This window comes from Zingiber officinale, chromosome 3A (genome assembly GCF_018446385.1).
Source record: "Zingiber officinale cultivar Zhangliang chromosome 3A, Zo_v1.1, whole genome shotgun sequence".
Classification (NCBI taxonomy): Eukaryota; Viridiplantae; Streptophyta; class Magnoliopsida; order Zingiberales; family Zingiberaceae; genus Zingiber; species Zingiber officinale.
In genome coordinates, this window is record NC_055990.1 from 142,938,879 (window position 1) to 142,957,419 (window position 18,541).

Consider the following 18,541-nt stretch of genomic DNA (forward strand, 5'->3'; position numbering starts at 1 on the left):
ACTAAACCAATTTTCAATATTATTCATTAAGTAATATTCCATCCTACCTTTCCAATATGCGAAGTCATTGCCGTCAAAGAAAGGTGGTCGAGCGGTGCTATATCCCTCTTGAAGCATCATCTTGATGCTTCGGTCGACGGTTAGTTCTTCCAATGCTAACCTTGCTCTGATACCAATTATTGGAGGATCAGTGGCCGGCTTGAAGGGGGGTTGGATAGCTAGGCCACCCCCAAATCGATTTCTTCTCTACAATAAGGTTAGAACGCAGCGGAATACACTAAACAAAACAATGAAAGCAATCAAGGAAAAATACAAACGCTAATACACTCGATGTAACGTGGCTCGGAGATGATGCTCCTACTTCACGACGTGTCCTTGAGGTGGACGAGCCCTTGATCCTTCGGTGGATCAGTCCCCGCCGGCAATCTCCGGCTAAAGCTTCTCCTTCTCGGTGGAGCAAACCTCACACAAATTGATCTCTTCCTCTTTACAAGATGGAGTTTAGATTGGGAGGAAGAGAAGAGAACTTGGAAGCTTTGGGCAAGACTAAGAAGGTTTACAATTAGCACCAGTAACCTTCTTCAAGCCCCCAAAGCATCCCTTAAATAAGAGGAGAGAGTTGATCAACAATCAACTCAAACCCCGACACCAGTCGACTGACAAAACCATCAGTCGACTGGTGTTACCGTTAGAGGTAGCTAACGACTACTTTCCAGCACCAACGGTCATTTACCAGTCGACTGCTAAAACTAGCAGTCGACTGGTAGCTGTTTGCTGAGTGAACAGAATGCTTCTGGTCGCTGCCAATCGACTGCTAAAACATGCAGTCGACTGGTGCAGTCGACTGCTAAAACATGCAGTCGACTGGTGCAGTCGACTGCTAAAAGTTGTAACCGACTGGACTGCACCTTGTTACACACTCACACTCATCCTCTCCGGAGTCACCCTTGAAGTCCTCTTCCTCGGCCTTCGTCCCTCAGATGCACCCGAGCCCGCGGCTCCTCTCCGTGCCATCCTTCACGTTGCCTTGAAGTCTACTTCCCTCGGCTCCACTCCGTTGCTCCTTGTCCGGCGGTCCCTCGGATGCCTCCCACACCATCCTTCATCGACTCAAGGATCCGAGCCCTAGGATGAGCTTCCCAAGTTTAGTTGCACCAAGCTCCTCATGTGTGTTTCACCAAGTCCTGCAAGACTCAAACACATATATCAAACACATATGAAAGTCTAACTTAAACTCTTTGACACACACATCAAAACCTTGATCGTACCGATCAAACTTAGGTTGATTGCACCAACAACTCCCCTCCAGTGACTTACCTCCACTTACCTGCCAGACGTCTGGTCAGCCCTTCGACCCGTCTGAACTTCATGTCAGCTACTTGGTCAGCACGTCGACCTAGCTGAGCTTCCCTGCAACACTGAGTTAGCACAATATTAACAGATATCAAGTATAACCTAGGGTTACCTCCTAGGGTTGCCTAGCTTCACTCACTAGGACTTCCATTGCTTGGCTTCACTCACCAGGACTTCCTCCACCTAGCTTCACTCACTAGGGCCCGACTTCACTCACCGGGGCTTCCACCACCTAGCTTCACTCACTAGGGCCTGACTTCACTCACCGGGACTTCCACCACCTAGCTTCACTCACTAGGGCCCGACTTCACTCACTGGGACTTCCACTTTGCCTAACCTTTGGTTAAGACTTACCTTTGCTAGTCATCTAGTCCTAACTAGACTTTTCTCTCCCAAATATCAGGTCCTATTTGGGTCAACCCTTGGTCATATTGTCAAACATCGAAACCCTAGAGGTCAATTGCACCAACAATAGGAACTGGTTTCATCACATTTCGAGCTCTCTAGGTACCTCAATCGGTTCAGAAAAATTTAAATTTATACATAAAAAAGACTTAAATTTGCGACAAATTTTGAAATTCGTCACAGATGTACGACGATTTTCAAATTTTGTCGCATAATCAGCGATGAATTTCAAAATTAGTCATAGATTTTATTTTATTTAATTAATTTAATAATTAAATTTTATTTAATTGAGTCCTTAGTCATCTCACCCGATCTGTGTTTTCAATCAGGGAATCCTATAATTTTGTGAGATGAATTTAGTTCAATTTTAGGGTTTGGTTTAACTTTGTGTTAGATTCAAGTTTAGTTTTGGACACAACAAATAGACATTCTTTGGATAAACTTCTGGGCTATGGTGAGTCACTTGGACATCATTAGTGTAACCATGTCTTCGAGATTTTTCAAATAGTCCTATCCACTGAACTTAATACAAAACTTTGGTCTAACTAATTAGGATCCATAAATGGTAGCTTCGGTTAGTTCCACTTAGCCAAATGCATCAGGTCGAAGCCATATCTTCCTAGACATGCATAAACTAAGCTTCCCTAACGTACTATCATCCAAAACTTCACCAGTACCATAGGTCAAGTTAAACTTGGTCCCTTTCAAATTAATCCTAATTACCCTGTCGGGTAGGTTAGTTTGGGTTATTCTGTTGGGTAGGTTTGTTTTGGAGATGCCAGCTATTCTGGAGCCTCCCTCTGTATTGTTGATCCGATTTAGGTTGTAGTTTCAGTTAAGATTTTATTTGTAATTTTAAATTTAGGTTTTTAATTTTGAATTAATTTAAGTTTTAAGTTTTAATTTTGAATTAATTAAATTGGTCAAATTGTCCTTCTTTAAAGGATTGTATTTGATGTTTAAATTTTCATTCAATTTTAATTTTATTAAGTTAATTGAATTATCTTTCTTTAATAGCTTATTTTTAAAGTTTAAATTTTTATTAATTCTTAAATTTGAATTAATTAAATTGTTTGAATTATATTTCTTTAAAGAATTATCTTTTAACATTTTATTATTTGTTAATTTTGAATTTTCTAGATTTATCTTTGTTTAATATGTTATTTTTAACATTTAATTTTAAGTTTGTTAAATTTAGTTTTGATTTTATCAAAGTGTTTGATTTTATCCTTATATTTTCTTTGCCTTTAAGTTGATATGATTAGTGGAATTTATTAGATTAATCTTATCATTAAAATTTAATTTTTTGTTAATTAAATTATCTTGGGTTTGGATAGAATTTTCTAGATTGATATTGTCTAGATTATTAAATAATTTATTAAGAAATTTATTAATTTTATCTAGATCAATATTGACATTGTCATCTTTATCATTTGAATTTTCATATTTGTTTAGGTTTAAATTTGAATTTTTAGGTTTATTAAGTATTTTCAGATTTTTCTAAATTAATTAGATTTGTTTTATCAAAAAATGTTATAGGGGTATTTTTGCAAGTATTGTCAACTATACTATTTTCACATAAATTTTTAGAAATATCCAAATTAACATGCATATTATTTAAACTACTATTAACAGGGTTATTTTGGTAAATATTACTAACCTTAAGCGTAACTCCTAGTTCAGTAGCCTTTTCCGTTGGATCTGACTCGAGTCTGGATTCGATTTCGACTTGATCGTCTAACTCCAACGCCTCCTCGTGAAGCTTGGTCAGGTAGGTCCAAAACTCGTGGACATCCTTGACCTTCCCTATCCTGCAAGTAACTTCGTTAGGTAATAAACCTGAAACTAACTTTATTACCTTTTGGTTTGCTTCTGAGTTTTGTGTTGGTTTTCTTAGTGCCATGCCACCATCGAGGTCGTTCATGAGAATAAAGGTTTCCATCTGCATCCTCCACAGATTGAATTCATGTCTCTCGTACATCTCATATGGAGGTGGTTCGTGGATACTCCGTCCTTCTAGAAGAGACATTGGTTTTGCACACAAGGAAACAAACAAAAACTTCCAAGACTTGGTCTTGGATTAGTAGTGCTGGAGGAATAATATAACATTTCACTAATTAAAAATATTAATGAAATATTAAAAAAATATTATTTCAAATTTTGGTAAATGCGATATTTTATTAATATTAACCAACGGTGAAAAAATGAAAATAAAATTTTCAAAAAGATTTTTGGAGGGAAAAAATCCCCTTTGCCTGATTGGTGGTTGCACCAAATCAGAGTGGTACCTGCTCTGATACCACTTGTTGGATCGTAAGCGTTCGATAGAGGGGGGGGGGGGGTGAATATCGAATTTAAAAATTTTGTAGAGTAAGTGCACAGCGGAAAAAGAATGAACAAAAAAAGAGGTGGCACAAGTAGGTTTTTTACTTGGTTTGGAGCTTGTGTCGACTCCTACTCCAAGGCCCGCACACGAGGGTACTTTCGATGGGAAATTCACTAGCAATTCAAAAATGTTTACAATTTAAAGTACACAAATGCTAATAAAGAGAAAAATACTGACAAAAATGAAGAATAAAAAAGCAGTGTTGTCAGCAGCGTCGCAGGAGCACCAGAGATCAGATTGAGAGTTGTTGTTGGAGCTTCAGCCTTGACCCTCCTTATATAGGAGGTTTCGGGTGCCTGGAACCTCTAGGGCGCCTTGAATATGACGTAGCCGACCCAACCAGGATGCTCCACGTGGTGAAATGACGTTGTGGATATATTTTGCATTCCGGGCGCCCGGGTCCCTCCCGGGCGCTCGGACCTCCAGGCGTCCGGACCCCTTCCGGGTGTTCGGACCTTCACTTTTTCAGCAACCTACAGAAAAGAGTTAGTCCGAGGCAAAATGCAAACTACCCTGCAAAATAAAGTGTTAGCACAGTTAAAGAAGAATAGTAATTAGATTCCGTCTCTTCGAGACCGGAATCTAGTCAAGATCTCGACTTAGATTTTCGAAATGGGTCCAAGTCAGATCAACGCCTAATGTTCCCTTCCCGGGAACACATCCTCATAGTCACTCCCCTCCAGTGACTTACCTCCACTTACCTGCCAGACGTCCGGCCAACCCTTTGACCCGTTTGGACTTCGTGTCAGCTACTTGGTCAACCCGTTGACCTAGCTGAGCTTCCCTGCAACACTGAGTTAGCACAATATTAACAGATATCAAGTATAACCTAGGGTTACCTCCTAGGGTTGCCTAGCTTCACTCACCAGAACTTCCTCCACCTAGCTTCACTGACTAGGGCCCGACTTCACTCATCGGGGCTTCCACCACCTAGCTTCACTCACTAGGACCCGACTTCACTCATCGGGACTTCCACTTTACCTAACCTTTGGTCAAGACTTACATTTGCTAGTCATCTAGTCCTAACTAGACTTTTCTCTCCCAAACATCAGGTCATGTTTGGGTCAACCCTTGGTCATATTGTCAAACATTGAAATTCTAGAGGTCAATTGCACCAACAATAGGAATTGGTTTCATCTCATTCCGAGCGCTTTAGGTACCTCAACCGGTTCAGAAAAATTTAAATTTATATATAAAAAAGACTCAAATTTGTGACAAATTTTGAAATTCGTCACAGATGTACGATGATTTTCAAATTTTGTCTCATAATCAGTGATGAATTTCAAAATTAGTTGTAGATTTGAGTTTTTTTTTATATATAAATTTAAATTTTTCGGGGCCGGTTGGGGTACCTAGAGAGCTCGGGATGAGATAAAACCAGTTCCTATGGATTCTTAAAATTTCTCTGATTTTATAAATATCCTCAACCACTAATTTTACCCCACCGGTGATTTTTTTTATCTCGAAGATATCCAAAAAATGTTAATTTCCTTCATAAAACCAATAATCTCAATATATTGGGTAAAATTTATATTTGAGGGCATCTATATGATCAAGAGAGTTTTAGAAACTCATAAGAACTGGTTTCATCTCATTCCGAAATCTCTAAGTACCTCAACCGGCCCCAGAAAATTTCTTTTTCTAAAAAAAATAATATTTACAATTTGCGTCGAATTTTGCACAGATTTGAGTTTTATATATATAAATTCGGAATTCCCAACACTTGAAACAAATGATTTTTTGCGATGAATCCTAAATTCGTTGTAAAATTACGACGAATCCTAAATTCGTCGCAAAAATTATGATGAATCTTAGATTTGTCGCAAAAATTACGACGAATCCTAAATTTGTCGCAAAAATTGCAACGAATCCAAAATTCGTCGCAATATTTGCGATGAATATTTGTGTTCGTTGCTTATTTCCAATAAAGTTTGCAACGAATATTAGTTTGTTGCTGATTGCCGATGAAATTGTTTTTGTCGTAGACGTTGTTGCTAATATGCAACAAGTTCTTTATTTGTCGTAAAAGTTGTCGTAAATTTGCGACAAGTAATTTTTGTCGCAAATGTTTGTCGCTAAATTGCAGTTTTTTTTATTGTGTGCATAAGCAAGGTGCACAACATATTAAAACTATAAAAATCCCCTTGGGACGAACAGTTTGCTACCGCATGATGGTGTTGCCACTATGAGGTCTAGGGGTTAAATCCCAGCTAGTAGCCCGGTGTCTGCTCTTCCCCATGTATTATTCAATTACTCAAAGTTAGTAGTCATCCGTGATTTACTTCTTCCGTGTTAACTTAGGGACGGATTGACGAAAACATTGGACGTGAATAAATCATCTTTTACGATATATATATATATATACCTGGGCAAATGTCGGTGGACGTCACCCATGTTAGCAAAAGGTAAATACGCTTGTCCCTAGCGCTCCCGCCAATCTGTCCCAGGGCCAACACGGAGGACGTAAATCACAGACGACTACTAGCCTTTGGAATAATGACTAGCACATAAGGGAGGTATTTACCTCAGTTTTACCGAGATTCAAACCTCATACCTCATGTTGACAATACCTCATACGCTAACCACTAGATCATTCCAAAGGGACCGATAGACGTCACCCATGGATGATGCCCACAAGGCTATCAAACCATTATATTCAAAAATCCTAACACCTTTTCAATTTGATTTTTTTTTTTTTCATATTTAGGGTTTAGGATAGTTTCATTCAAATAATTCAAATTTGAAAAAAAAATTAAATATTTGATTTTCATACAGGCATGAGAATAGGGATAAAAATTGAATGCCGGAGAAGGAATGAGAATGAAGATTGGATGCATATAATAAATACGGATAAAAATGAAAGATATGAAATTCAATTCAAATTCCATCTATTGACATTTCTAATTCAAATAATAACATTGTGGTAGTTAATTCTAAAAGTTGAAATAAAAACTTCTACTCTACCGTATCTAAACTATATAAACCTTAAACTAACTTCATTATCAAATAATAAAATACGTACATACGATAAACATCCGATATCTTCTACTTCATTACTTGTATATCATCGGAAAATTTGACTTACTAAATTTACGTTATATTAAATTAAATCTAGTACAATTAATTTAGTATCTTTTAATATTTTTTATATGATAAAAGATGATTCATTCGCTCTCAACATTTATATCAATTCATCCCTAATAGGCAATAGGTAGAGGTGAGGTTAATAATAGAAATGAATGATTCAATAACTATATCGAATGGAAAGACTAGTCGTCTTCAATGAATGGGTGAACAAGTGGCAGAGAGAATAACAAGTAGAGAGAATTCAGGGGAGGGAATATTTTGTGGATTTTTTTATTTGAAAATTCAAAAAAAAAAAAACCCCTAATTGAATTGTTGCCAAATAAGGAGGACAGTTTTCAGAGCATTTGGGCGAATTCCATTGGTAAAATTGGAAACAAAGCTACACGCTTTTTATACGGACAACTCCCTCTTTCTGTCTCCGTTCACTGTATTGTTCAGTCGTTGCTGAGCTCCGCTGAACCCTAGCCCTCGCTTTCATCCTCCCTCCCGTGAGTTCACCAGTCCTAGGCGTCTCCCGTTCGCCCCGCCTCCGGTGCTGGAGTCGGCGGCGCCGTGATATAAGTGATGGAGACCCACCTGAAGAAGTCGCCGCTGAGGATTCGGCTCCGAGTGACGGCGAGGAAGAAAGGGTGGAAGTTGCTCGAAGGCAAGGGCTCCGGACAGAAGCGCTCGCGGCAGGAATGCATCAACACGGTGAGGAAGCTCCAGCGAAGGGAGATCGGTGGCACCCCCCAGTTGTGCCGTGGCAGCGCTGCCGTGACGCCCGAGAAGTTCCGAAACATCCAGCTCCAGGTTTGAATCCCTCGTCTTCCTTTTGGTTTCGGGCGGCTGCTTAATATCTCTCTATAGTCTTTCAATTGCTACTGCTTCGTCTTTGGCGATGTATTGCTCGTTGGAGTTTGCAAAATTTAGACATTTCAAAGTTTTCTGTTGATGTTATTTTGAATAAGTAACATATCACTGTGTGGCTTTCTTCCTTTGTTTCCAGAGCTTTGATTTAGGGTGGAACTGTGTAAGTGAAGATAATCTGAAGGAATGCCCTTTAATGGAAAAATTGAACTAAAATTAGGTATGTTCTCCTGGTTTGGCAAAGAATTTACTCTTGATTGAAAACAGACGTAAGTTCCCGACTATTGCACTCTAGAAAACATTGAAATTGGGTGAAGGAAAAAAAATGGATGCTATCATAAGTGTGCAAGGGAAGGGGATAACTAGAATAAATCCAAACACATCGTGCTGGAATCCACTTGGGAGGAAAGTAATAGTCTACTAAGACCTTGGAATCCCCAGGAGAAAGCACAATTTAGGAGAAAAAACAATTCTTTGTTAAGTTTTTAATCATCCTATCTCAGTGGCTTACTATGTATATGCATTTGAGTAATAATGAACTAATCATAAAAAATTAAGGGGAATAAATAATATCAAATGCAGTATTTAAGATACAAAAGGAAAAAACAGCCTTTGTGCCAAATTAGGCTTCTATGGTTAGAGTTGATTGACACTGACTCATATTCAGTGGTGCAGTTGAGCATTGATCAGAATCAAAATCAAGTGCCGGATCAAGCATCATCTTTGTGCTTAGCAATTCCGTTCAAGCTTGTTTGATTCTTGCAGTTCTATGATGGTTTTGATTTGATATTTGAGTACTTCAATTGGGTTTTGGGTTCATTTTGTAAGCCTGGGATAATTTTATTATTTTCATAATCTCAGGTAGATTCAGTTATGATCTTTAGGAAATTTCAGCCTCCATGTATCTCTTCAATCGAGACTTTTTTTCCGTTCTCACATGCATGTTGGGTGGTGTTGGATATGGTTATCTCCGGCTAATATTACAAACTTACATATCATTTTGTATAACTGGAGAAAGCATCATTAAACATGCTAATTTCAAATGCATCTTAATCTATTTCCATCACTAGCATGGATGATAGATTGATAGTGGTACGAACATAAATTGGTTTTTCTTGGATGTTGCGATGTGCTTGACTGATTCATAAACCTATTTTAACATCAATTTTAGCCAAAAGCAGCATCATTTTCTTATAGTAATACTAGACTTGTGGACAGCAATGTTCATTTAATATTTCAACTATAATTTGACTTAAAAGCAACAAATTAATGCTTAACTAAAAAATAATGTTTTCACCACCAAACAAAAATGCACTAACATTAAGTTTGAAATCCTTTGATGTGTGAGGATCACCATGAGCTAGGCACTTATGAACGAGGCACGTATTTGTTGGTTGTTTTGAATAAATCTTTTTGCCTTACTCATAGATTGTTGAAGTTACTATAGGACGAAGTATTCTCTCAAACTGAAGCTACTATAGGATGAAGTATTCTCTCAAACTGAAGCTTGAAATATTTAAACCTTGGCTTTTCTATTTGTGGTAGTGGAAGATGGACTATTACACTTGAATAAAAGTAGTAGGTTCTTCATGGAAATAGGTTTACTACTAAGTTTGAAATCTTGCTATATAAATATAGAATACTATGAATTCTATTGTATTTTCTATATGGAAATGTTTAAATTTTTTATATTAATACTATATCTTGAAAGATAATATATATGATAAATCATAAAAGTTAAATATAGTTTAAAAATATTTTAATAAAAATGGAGGAGTCTCCCTCCTTGCTTTAATATATATAAAGGTAAAGTTGTTATTGTGTGACCTGGTTGTTATGCGTTCGAGTCGCGGAAACAACCTTGTAATATAGGGAAAAACCACATACAATAGACCCTTCCTCGGACCCTGCATTTGTCGGAGCCCTTTTGGAGGAGTCTGCCTCCTCAAATCTACGATCCAACCCCATGGACCTACCTGCGTTCCTAGGCAGCATCTCGATCTTAACAACTTTTACACAATTAAAGCTTCACCAACCCCGATGATGCAATGCTTCATGGGCAAAGATCCTAGGGTGAGCCTCTGCGATTCTCTTATGCTCCAGTGATGTAGGTTTCATGCAAGTAAAGACACAATTCTTTTGCACTTGCTGCTAACACTGACAACATGGAGCGAGGGTGCTAGGAAAACATGTGGGAACCCTCCTCCTAGGTAAGCCACAACTTCCTCTCCTTTTTCACCTCCTATAATGGTTAGGGCGTCATTTGGGTCAATATTGATTCCTTATCGCGACTCTTTTTTTTTTTTTTCTTGTACCTCCCATATAATCACTCCACTATGTAGTGCATATGTGGCATCATGTATGGAGGAGGCATATTTAGTAACTGTTAAAAATATTAAAAGTTATTTATATTGATACTTAAAGTGCTTATCACTTTCAAACAACTTTTTTTTTTTAAAAAAAAATTACGAGCTACTAAATAAGGTAGGAGGCTTAAGCCATTTTGGTTTAGTTTAAATTGGTTCAAATGAACCTACTACATATGTCATACGCTGTCAATATGCGACCCTTTTAAAATTTCCATTGGTTATGCAATTCAAACAGGGATTTGGTAAAACCACGCCAACTTTCCCAATATGACATCGATGTCAAATTGATTCGTCCAAACCGAAACCCCGACTCGAATGCTTTTTTTAAACGGTGCATGGAATACCTTAATATATTTATAAATTGCAAAATAACTATTTATTTAAAGTTACAACCTTCTAATTAAGGTAGCTTAGGATTTTTAGGTCAATTTTGTTTAGTCTAAGTTAGTTTGAACATTGAGATCAAATCATTTCGATCAAGGACCAAAAACTTAACTTTTGAGCTATGCATGGAATGCCATAATCTATAGGCACACATTTTCTTTTGGAGAGCCCACATATACACTAAAGTGGAGAATTTTGAAAAAGAAAGAAAGAAAGAGAGAGGTACACTGAATTGTGCACATAATTTACTTGACAGTTTAACTAATGCATCAATTAATTACTGGAAAAAAATAACAAAAAGAGGTGGGTATTTTTTTTCATAAGATGCTGAACCTTAGTTTACACGAAAAAAGAATAGGAAAAAGGAGGTGAATTTTTTTGTAAGATGTTGCACGTCGGTTCAGTCTTATATGGGAACTTAATTGGTTTAGCCCATTGAGTTAGTTCTCCTATTTGGGTCTATTGATGTGGGACTAAACTATCTATTTCAAAGGGAGAATAAGTGCCTCATTGATAGTAGGGTTTTTTATTTCTTTTTAGATTCAGAAAATCCTTTTGATGCTAAAGTGGTGGGAGGTTAATGCATGGGAACTTACAAATCATGAAAATTTTCACCCACGTCAGTTGTAAAAGTGAAGTTTATGATTTCAAGCATTTAGGAATGTCATAACTGTGCTGGCATAAAAGGGTCAACTTAGCATTAATGCATTTAATATTGTTACATAAAAATACAAGATATAGTATCGGTTATGACAAGCATAGTTTGATGCCTATGTTTTAGATAGAATTAGTCATGTATAAGTCATATTGAAGCAGTGAAAACATATAATTATTCTTTATAAATACATTGCAGTACAATATATTTTTTTTCTTAAATTTTACATGGTTTCGAAGTCACCTTTCTACATAGGAGTTTCTGGAAGAAATAATCCTATAAAGGGAGGCTGGTAGTGTCTTCTTATGATCATGCATTTTGTGAGAATCTAGGACTTATGCTGATTAGAACATTGCTATGACTAGCACATGTCTCCTGGATGTCTCTATGCATGTTGCTTCTTTGCACTTTGTTGCACTCCATGCATGGTAACAATGAAGACATAAATTATACCTTCTCCTCAATCTCTTATATTGGATGTTCTATCATGCACTTTACAATCAAGTGGAAAATTAACCAACATCTAGTTGTCTAATGCGGCTCTTGATGCCACTCTTCCATCACTTATTAGGGCAGAGAAACAACCGACTTCTGGTTGTCTAAAGTGCTTTTTCTGTATACATTAATATATTTTGTTCACATTGATAGATTTTCAAGTATTATGTTTCCATTGAGATTCTTTTTTTTTTTTAAAATTATATAACAAATTAGACAGTGTTTATGCTTCAGCTTGAGGAATTCTAGATTAAATATTACAGTCAATCTAGTTCAAGACATTTTTATTGTTATGCAACAGAATAGTTATGTTTATGGATTTTATGTTAAATCTATAAATATGATCATTTTTTCCAAATACAGCACAAGACAGTATTTTTCTTTCCTAAATTCTACAGATATGATCTAAAAGCTGATGTTCTATTGCTCGGTGGGAAAGTACTTACAAATTCAATGACATCATTATGCATAATGAAATATGATGCAGACCTTTGTATAGTGGTGACTATCTTGTAATATAAGTATCAATAATATGCTGGATGACCATTGTGTAGACTTGTTTTATTTGTGCAGGATGAAACTACATTCTGGAGTTATCTATATGATAGTATACAATACTGTTCTCTAGTCTTGATTATTTAATCCATTGACTTCTATATACTATGTCAAGAATATCACTAAACCTTCCATTCCCACAGAGCTCTATACTGCTTTATGAATTAGATTTAGGTCTCGCCACATCTTATTTCTGTTGGATCTGTTGCTGTAATGAATCTCAATGCTTTATTTGTGTGTTTCTGTTTGAGTCTCTGTCATTAAGAAGCAAGAGAAGCAAGAAAATGTTATAATTGGTGAGCCAGCAAGTCTTGAATTAATGTCCAGCGTTCCTAGCCCACCAAGTGAAATGGTAGTTTCTGTCATGATCAACTAAAAATTCTAGTTTGGAGAGAGTTTCCACATAGTTGAACCTCCTGAAGAATTATTATGCTTTTCTTAAGGCTGATCTAACCCGCCATCAAAACCCAAATACTTGTTGGAGAAATGTTTTTGATTTAGAATTATATTCAGGATTTTCCTCAGTTCAGATTTCTTGGGAAATAAAACTTAGTCACATTGATACAGAGCTAGACCAACTACCTATCAGAACTAACACTTGTTTACGTTACAAATATAACCAATGCTTTAAGTTTTCCTGATAACAATCATCTAGGCACTGATTTCTCTACTAACCATAGCATTAAGTTCGTTCACGGTGCCAGCTTTCTGTTCCACCACACTTTATTATTCAGTATCCTATTTGTGAAATATAAGGGGAAAAAATTGAGTCAATGCTATATTTATCTACTTCACAAATTTCCTTACATCATTTATGTCGAAATACAAGACAGTTTGCTTGTATATAAAGTTCACTGTTTCTAAGCCATGTAGTGACTAGTGATAAATTTTTTTAATTCCTGGCCAATTTGCTTATAACATGTATGACTAAATTATGTCACAGATGTATATCTGTTGCCTTTCCCTTATGATTTTAGGCATGATCTGTCAAATTCTTATATTTTTTCATTTGGTGCATATTCATTCTCCATGAATGCAAGTGTACACATACCTTGTTCTGTACACCATATCCTAATCAAATATAGATTTTGCCAATGGGATTGTGCTAACAATCTCTTTTCTCTTATGGTTTCTCTTCTGGATAACAGGAAGAGTTTGATACGTATGATCCTAATATCCACTGGTTTCTGAAATTGCAATTTCTGAAGAAGAGGTCCAAGATTATCGAGATTGTTGCTGCAAATGATCTTATATTTGCTCTCGCACAGTCTGGTCTTTGTGCTGCTTTTAGTAGAAGTAAATCTTCCGGTCACACTCTGTAGCTGGTCCTTTTTTTTTTTTTTTCATTGTGATTGACTTCTGCTTATTGTTGCAGCAACAAACAAGCGGATATGCTTCTTGAACATAAGCCCTGATGAAGTTATCAGGAGCTTATTTTATAATAAGAACAATGAATCTCTCATCACCGTGTCAGTTTATGCATCGGATCATTTCAGCTCTTTGAAATGCAGGACAACTTCAATAGAGTAAGTGACTCTTTTCAAGTGGATCAATCACCAAAGAATTTCTGCGCATGAATAAATCTTCGGCATCTCGTTATTTTAGTTGAAAACAAACAGATGCATCACTGATCTTTCTAGAAATGAGCATAAACTGAGTTGAATTTGTTTTTCATGATCACTGATTGTACTGGCCCTGGCTGTCTTATTTATTCGACTGATGTCTCCATTTTATTTATTTTTTTGATAAGATAGAAGTCCATAAAATTTGCTATTTGAATATGATTACTCTCAAAAGAATGATCACATGGTGTCAACTCAACTATGCAGATATATCAGGAGAAACCAATTGGATGCTGGGTATCCTCTTTTTGAAACTGAATCCTTAAAATGGCCAGGTTTTGTAGAATTCGATGATGTAAATGGTAAAGTGCTGACCTACTCAGCCCAGGATGGGTAAGCTACCACATTTTAGTTACTATGTTCTCCTAAATTTTAGGAACATCCTTCTGAAGTCTCACTTATATCTTTTCAGCATTTACAAGGTTTTTGACCTGAAAAACTACTCCTTTCTCTACTCAATATGTGACAAGGAGATCCAGGAAATTAAAATAAGGTCCCAACTTCTTGCACTTCAAATAATTTCTATGGAAATATTTGTACTATTGTTTTCTCCCCTATTTTCTCTCCTAATATCAGTTCTGGCAGCCCTGGGATCATGTTGCTAATTTACCAAAGAACTGTTAGTCATGTACCACTGACAATACTCTCAATCGAAGACGGAAAAGTTTTGAAATCTTTTAATCACTTGCTGCATCGCAACAAAAAGGTTGACTTCATAGAACAGTTCAACGAGAAACTTCTAGTCAAGCAAGAAAATGAGAACCTACAGATTCTCGATGTAAACTGCTAAAAATTTTCCTTATTTGTTACTCAAATTTGTTCATTCATCTCTAACACCTTGAAGTTGCAGGTGAGGAATACAGATCTCATTGAAGTTAGCAAGAATGAGTTCATGACCCCTTCTGCATTCATTTTCCTTTACGAGAACCACCTTTTCTTGACGTTCAGAGACAGGACTGTGTCAGTCTGGAATTTTCGCGGGGAGCTTGTCACTTCGTTTGAGGACCATCAACTGTGGCATCTGGACTGTAATACCAACAACATTTACATTACTAGTGATCAAAACCTAATAATCTCCTACTGCAAAGCTGAAGACGGGTGTGACAAGCAGGGAGGTATGGTGTGCCCAATCCCATCAAGCTCCACAATTATGCTTCCTGCCCAATTGACTGATGATACGATCTGTCTTGTTTCCATTTTGATCAGTATCTCCTGTTGGCTCCATCAATATGAGCAACATCCTCACTGGCAAATGCATAGCCAAGATATGCCCACTCGATCCCACACTCCAGGCCGCTTCTCGAAAGCGCAAGGATACCAACTGCTCTACAATCAGAAGCACCATCAGGGAGGCTCTTGAAGATGTCACTGCCCTCTTCTACGATGAGGAGCGGAACGAGATCTACACTGGCAACAAGCAAGGTTTGATCCATGTCTGGTCTAACTAGATAGAATGACCTTCTCTATGCTTGTTTATAGTGTGGGTCTGTTCGATTGAGAGACGAGACCTACCTGCATGTCGTGTTCTATCATAACTGTAATAGTATTGTATCTTCGGAGATAGGCTTAATATCCCATCAAAATGATCCCTAAGTGAAAATAATATACTTGCGGTTTTCCAATTGCTCTATTCTTATGCTGTATATCTGCTGAATCTGTTAGCAAAATTCTTTCTGCTGTATTGGATCTGTTAAAATTATAGTTTTGCTATAGATGAAACTCGCATAATGCGAACCAAACATGTCTGATATTAGATGTTGGCGGTTCAACCCGTGGTTTAACATTTAACTGCTTCAGCCTCCCCTAGTAAATCTGTTTTGTGAAAGCTGTTGGACCCAAATTATGATTCTGCTATGGACGAAACTTTCATGGCATGAGTTTGTTCGCTCCAGCGGTTTACATCTGACGGCTGAAAAGAAGTGTTCCGCGTCAAGATTCGTGCGACTGACATGACACCCGTATGTTGTTTTATTTATTTATTTATCAGTCACTTATTTTAGTTAATATTGACATAATTATTTAATATTGAATTGAAGTTGTTGGTATAAGTCGACACAATTGACAAGGTCAACGGTGCGAAGCTGGATTCTCTCCGGCACGGTCTATTCTTGGTCAATCCACTTTTCTGCCTCCCCAATCCATAGAAGACAAAAAAGAAGCAAAACCAACCCCAATCAGACAGCGGCCTCCCTCTCCGCTCCTCCGCCATGGCCACCGCTATGGCTCTCCTCCTCCTCCTCTTCCTCCCCCACCGGCTCAGCTTCTCGGCCTCTACCCCCATCCCGCCGGCCTCCGACGCCGACAACCTCCTCCTGCTAAAAAACTCCTTCACCAACGCCGCGGCCCTCTCGTCCTGGTCCGCCTCCAATCCTTCCCCTCCCTGTGACCCCCACTCCCCCTGGCCCGGCGTCATTTGCCTCCATGGCATCATCACCGGTCTCCACCTCTCTGACATGGGCCTCTCCGGCACCCTCAGCGTCAACGCTCTGTTCACCTTCCCCGCCCTCCGCTCTCTCAGCTTCGTCAACAACTCCCTCTCCGGGACTCTCCCAGCTGACCTCAGCCGCCTCCACACCCTCAAGGCCATCCTTCTGTCCCGCAACAAGTTCTCCGGCCCCATCACCGCTGACTCCTTCAGCGGCATGACCCGGCTCAAGAAGCTCTGGCTCAACGACAACCAGTTCAACGGCCCCATCCCCGACTCGCTGGCCGAAGCGACCGCGCTGCTGGAGCTCCACCTGGAGAACAATCATTTCTCCGGCGAGATACCCCCCGCCCTCGCCTTGCCCTCCTTGTCCTCCTTCAACGTGTCCAACAACAATCTCCATGGGTCCATCCCGCAGGCGTTTGCCAAGTTCAACTCAAGCTCGTTCTCCGGCAACGAAGGTTTGTGCGGCCAACTCGTCGTCGGAAAGCCCTGTGCTGAACCCGCGATCGCCGCAGGAGGCGGCGGAAGAGTCATCATCGTCTGCGCCCTCGCTGTCCTCCTCGTTTGCATGGCCTTGTACGCGTTGAAGGCCGGAGACAAGAAAGAAGAAGTGGTGACGTTAGGAAAGGTTCGGAAAGCGAAAGAAAAACCTACCTTGCCGAACTCGGTAGAAGATGGCGGTGCAACCGCCGCCGCCGGAGCCGGAGAAGAGGGATTGGTTATGTTGAGCTCGAGAAACGGAGAACTCCAGCTTTCCGACCTGATGAAGGCGGAGGCGGAGTTACTGAGGAGCGGCGGTATGGGGACGGTGTACAAAGCGTCGATGGCGAGCGGCATTGCCGTGGTGGTGAAGCGTACACGAGACTTGAACCGGTTGGGGAAGGAGGCGTTCGCCGCCGAGATGGCCCGGCTAGGTCGCCTCTCCCACCCCAATGTGGTGACGCCGTTGGCCTACCATTACCGGAAGGACGAGAAGCTGCTCGTGTTGGAGTTTGTCCCCAAGAGGAGCTTGTCGTACGTCCTCCACGGCGACAGGGGAACCGACCACGCGGCGCTCGATTGGGGGCGGCGCTTCGGCATCGCCCGGGGCATCGCCCGCGGCCTCGCCTACCTCCACACAGAGCTTCCGTTCATAGACGCCCCGCACGGGAATATAAAATCCGGCAACGTGGTCCTAACACTGGATTTCGAGCCTCGGTTAACGGACTTCGGGTTTCTGCCGATGGTCAACGCGTCGCAGGCGGGGACGGTGATGCAGTGTCTGCGAACGCCGGAGGTTCTTGCGGGTCGGCCAGTGTCGCCGAGGTCAGACGTGTACTGCTTCGGCGTGCTTCTGCTTGAGCTGATGACCGGGAAATTCCCAGTGCAATGCCTGAGCAACGTGGACGGCGGGACGGACGTGGTGGAGTGGGCGACGCGGGCGGCGAAGGAAGGGCGGGAGGCGGATGTCCTGGACCCGGCGATGGTGGCCGGCGCCAAGTCATCAGTGCCGGAGATGGCGCGGCTGGTGCGGGTGGCGGTGGAGTGCGTGGATCCGGAGCCGGAGCGGCGGCTGGGGCTGAAGGAGGCTGTGGAGAGGATCGAGGAGTTGGCGGAGGCGGCGGCCGAGGCGCTGCGGTCAGATGCGGCGGCGGCGTCGGAGACGCACGGCCATGAGCCCAACACGAGGGAAGCTCCCGACAACGATCGGCACGGCGTTTAGGTAGATGCGTCGGTGAGGTGGACGACGACGATTGATCGTTCGCCATTTCGTGACTCCATTCGTGATACGTTAGCTTGTGTATAGCGTTTGATGTGGTGTTAAATTATTCATTTATTTATTCGGAAGGATCGTTTTTATTTTCTTCTGTAATTTTAATTTATGACAAATAATCTTATAACAAAAGAAATGCAGGTTATTTTTCTTTTCTTTTATCTTTTGGAAATATTTATTGAGATATTGTCATTTATTTG

The 18,541-nt window shown here is 39.8% G+C and overlaps 2 protein-coding genes across 3 annotated transcripts; both read left to right on the forward strand.

Moving 5' to 3' along the window:
• Positions 1–7,558: 7,558 nt before the first annotated feature.
• On the forward strand, positions 7,559–15,782 carry LOC122052611. Of its 2 annotated transcripts, none has more exons than XM_042614215.1 (8): positions 7,559–8,023; positions 13,687–13,834; positions 13,914–14,064; positions 14,368–14,493; positions 14,573–14,653; positions 14,737–14,938; positions 15,011–15,275; positions 15,367–15,782. In XM_042614215.1, exons 1-8 carry the CDS (start codon positions 7,796–7,798, stop codon positions 15,606–15,608), a joined length of 1,443 nt encoding a protein of 480 aa, XP_042470149.1. In that variant the 5' UTR covers positions 7,559–7,795; the 3' UTR covers positions 15,609–15,782. The 2 variants fall into 2 exon arrangements, with proteins under 2 accessions (XP_042470149.1, XP_042470150.1); XM_042614216.1 differs by having other exon boundaries at positions 14,746–14,938.
• A 146-nt stretch (positions 15,783–15,928) lies between these two features.
• On the forward strand, positions 15,929–18,535 carry LOC122052610 (pollen receptor-like kinase 3). Its single transcript, XM_042614214.1, has one exon. It carries the CDS (start codon positions 16,368–16,370, stop codon positions 18,288–18,290), a length of 1,923 nt encoding a protein of 640 aa, XP_042470148.1. The 5' UTR covers positions 15,929–16,367; the 3' UTR covers positions 18,291–18,535.
• Positions 18,536–18,541: the final 6 nt, after the last annotated feature.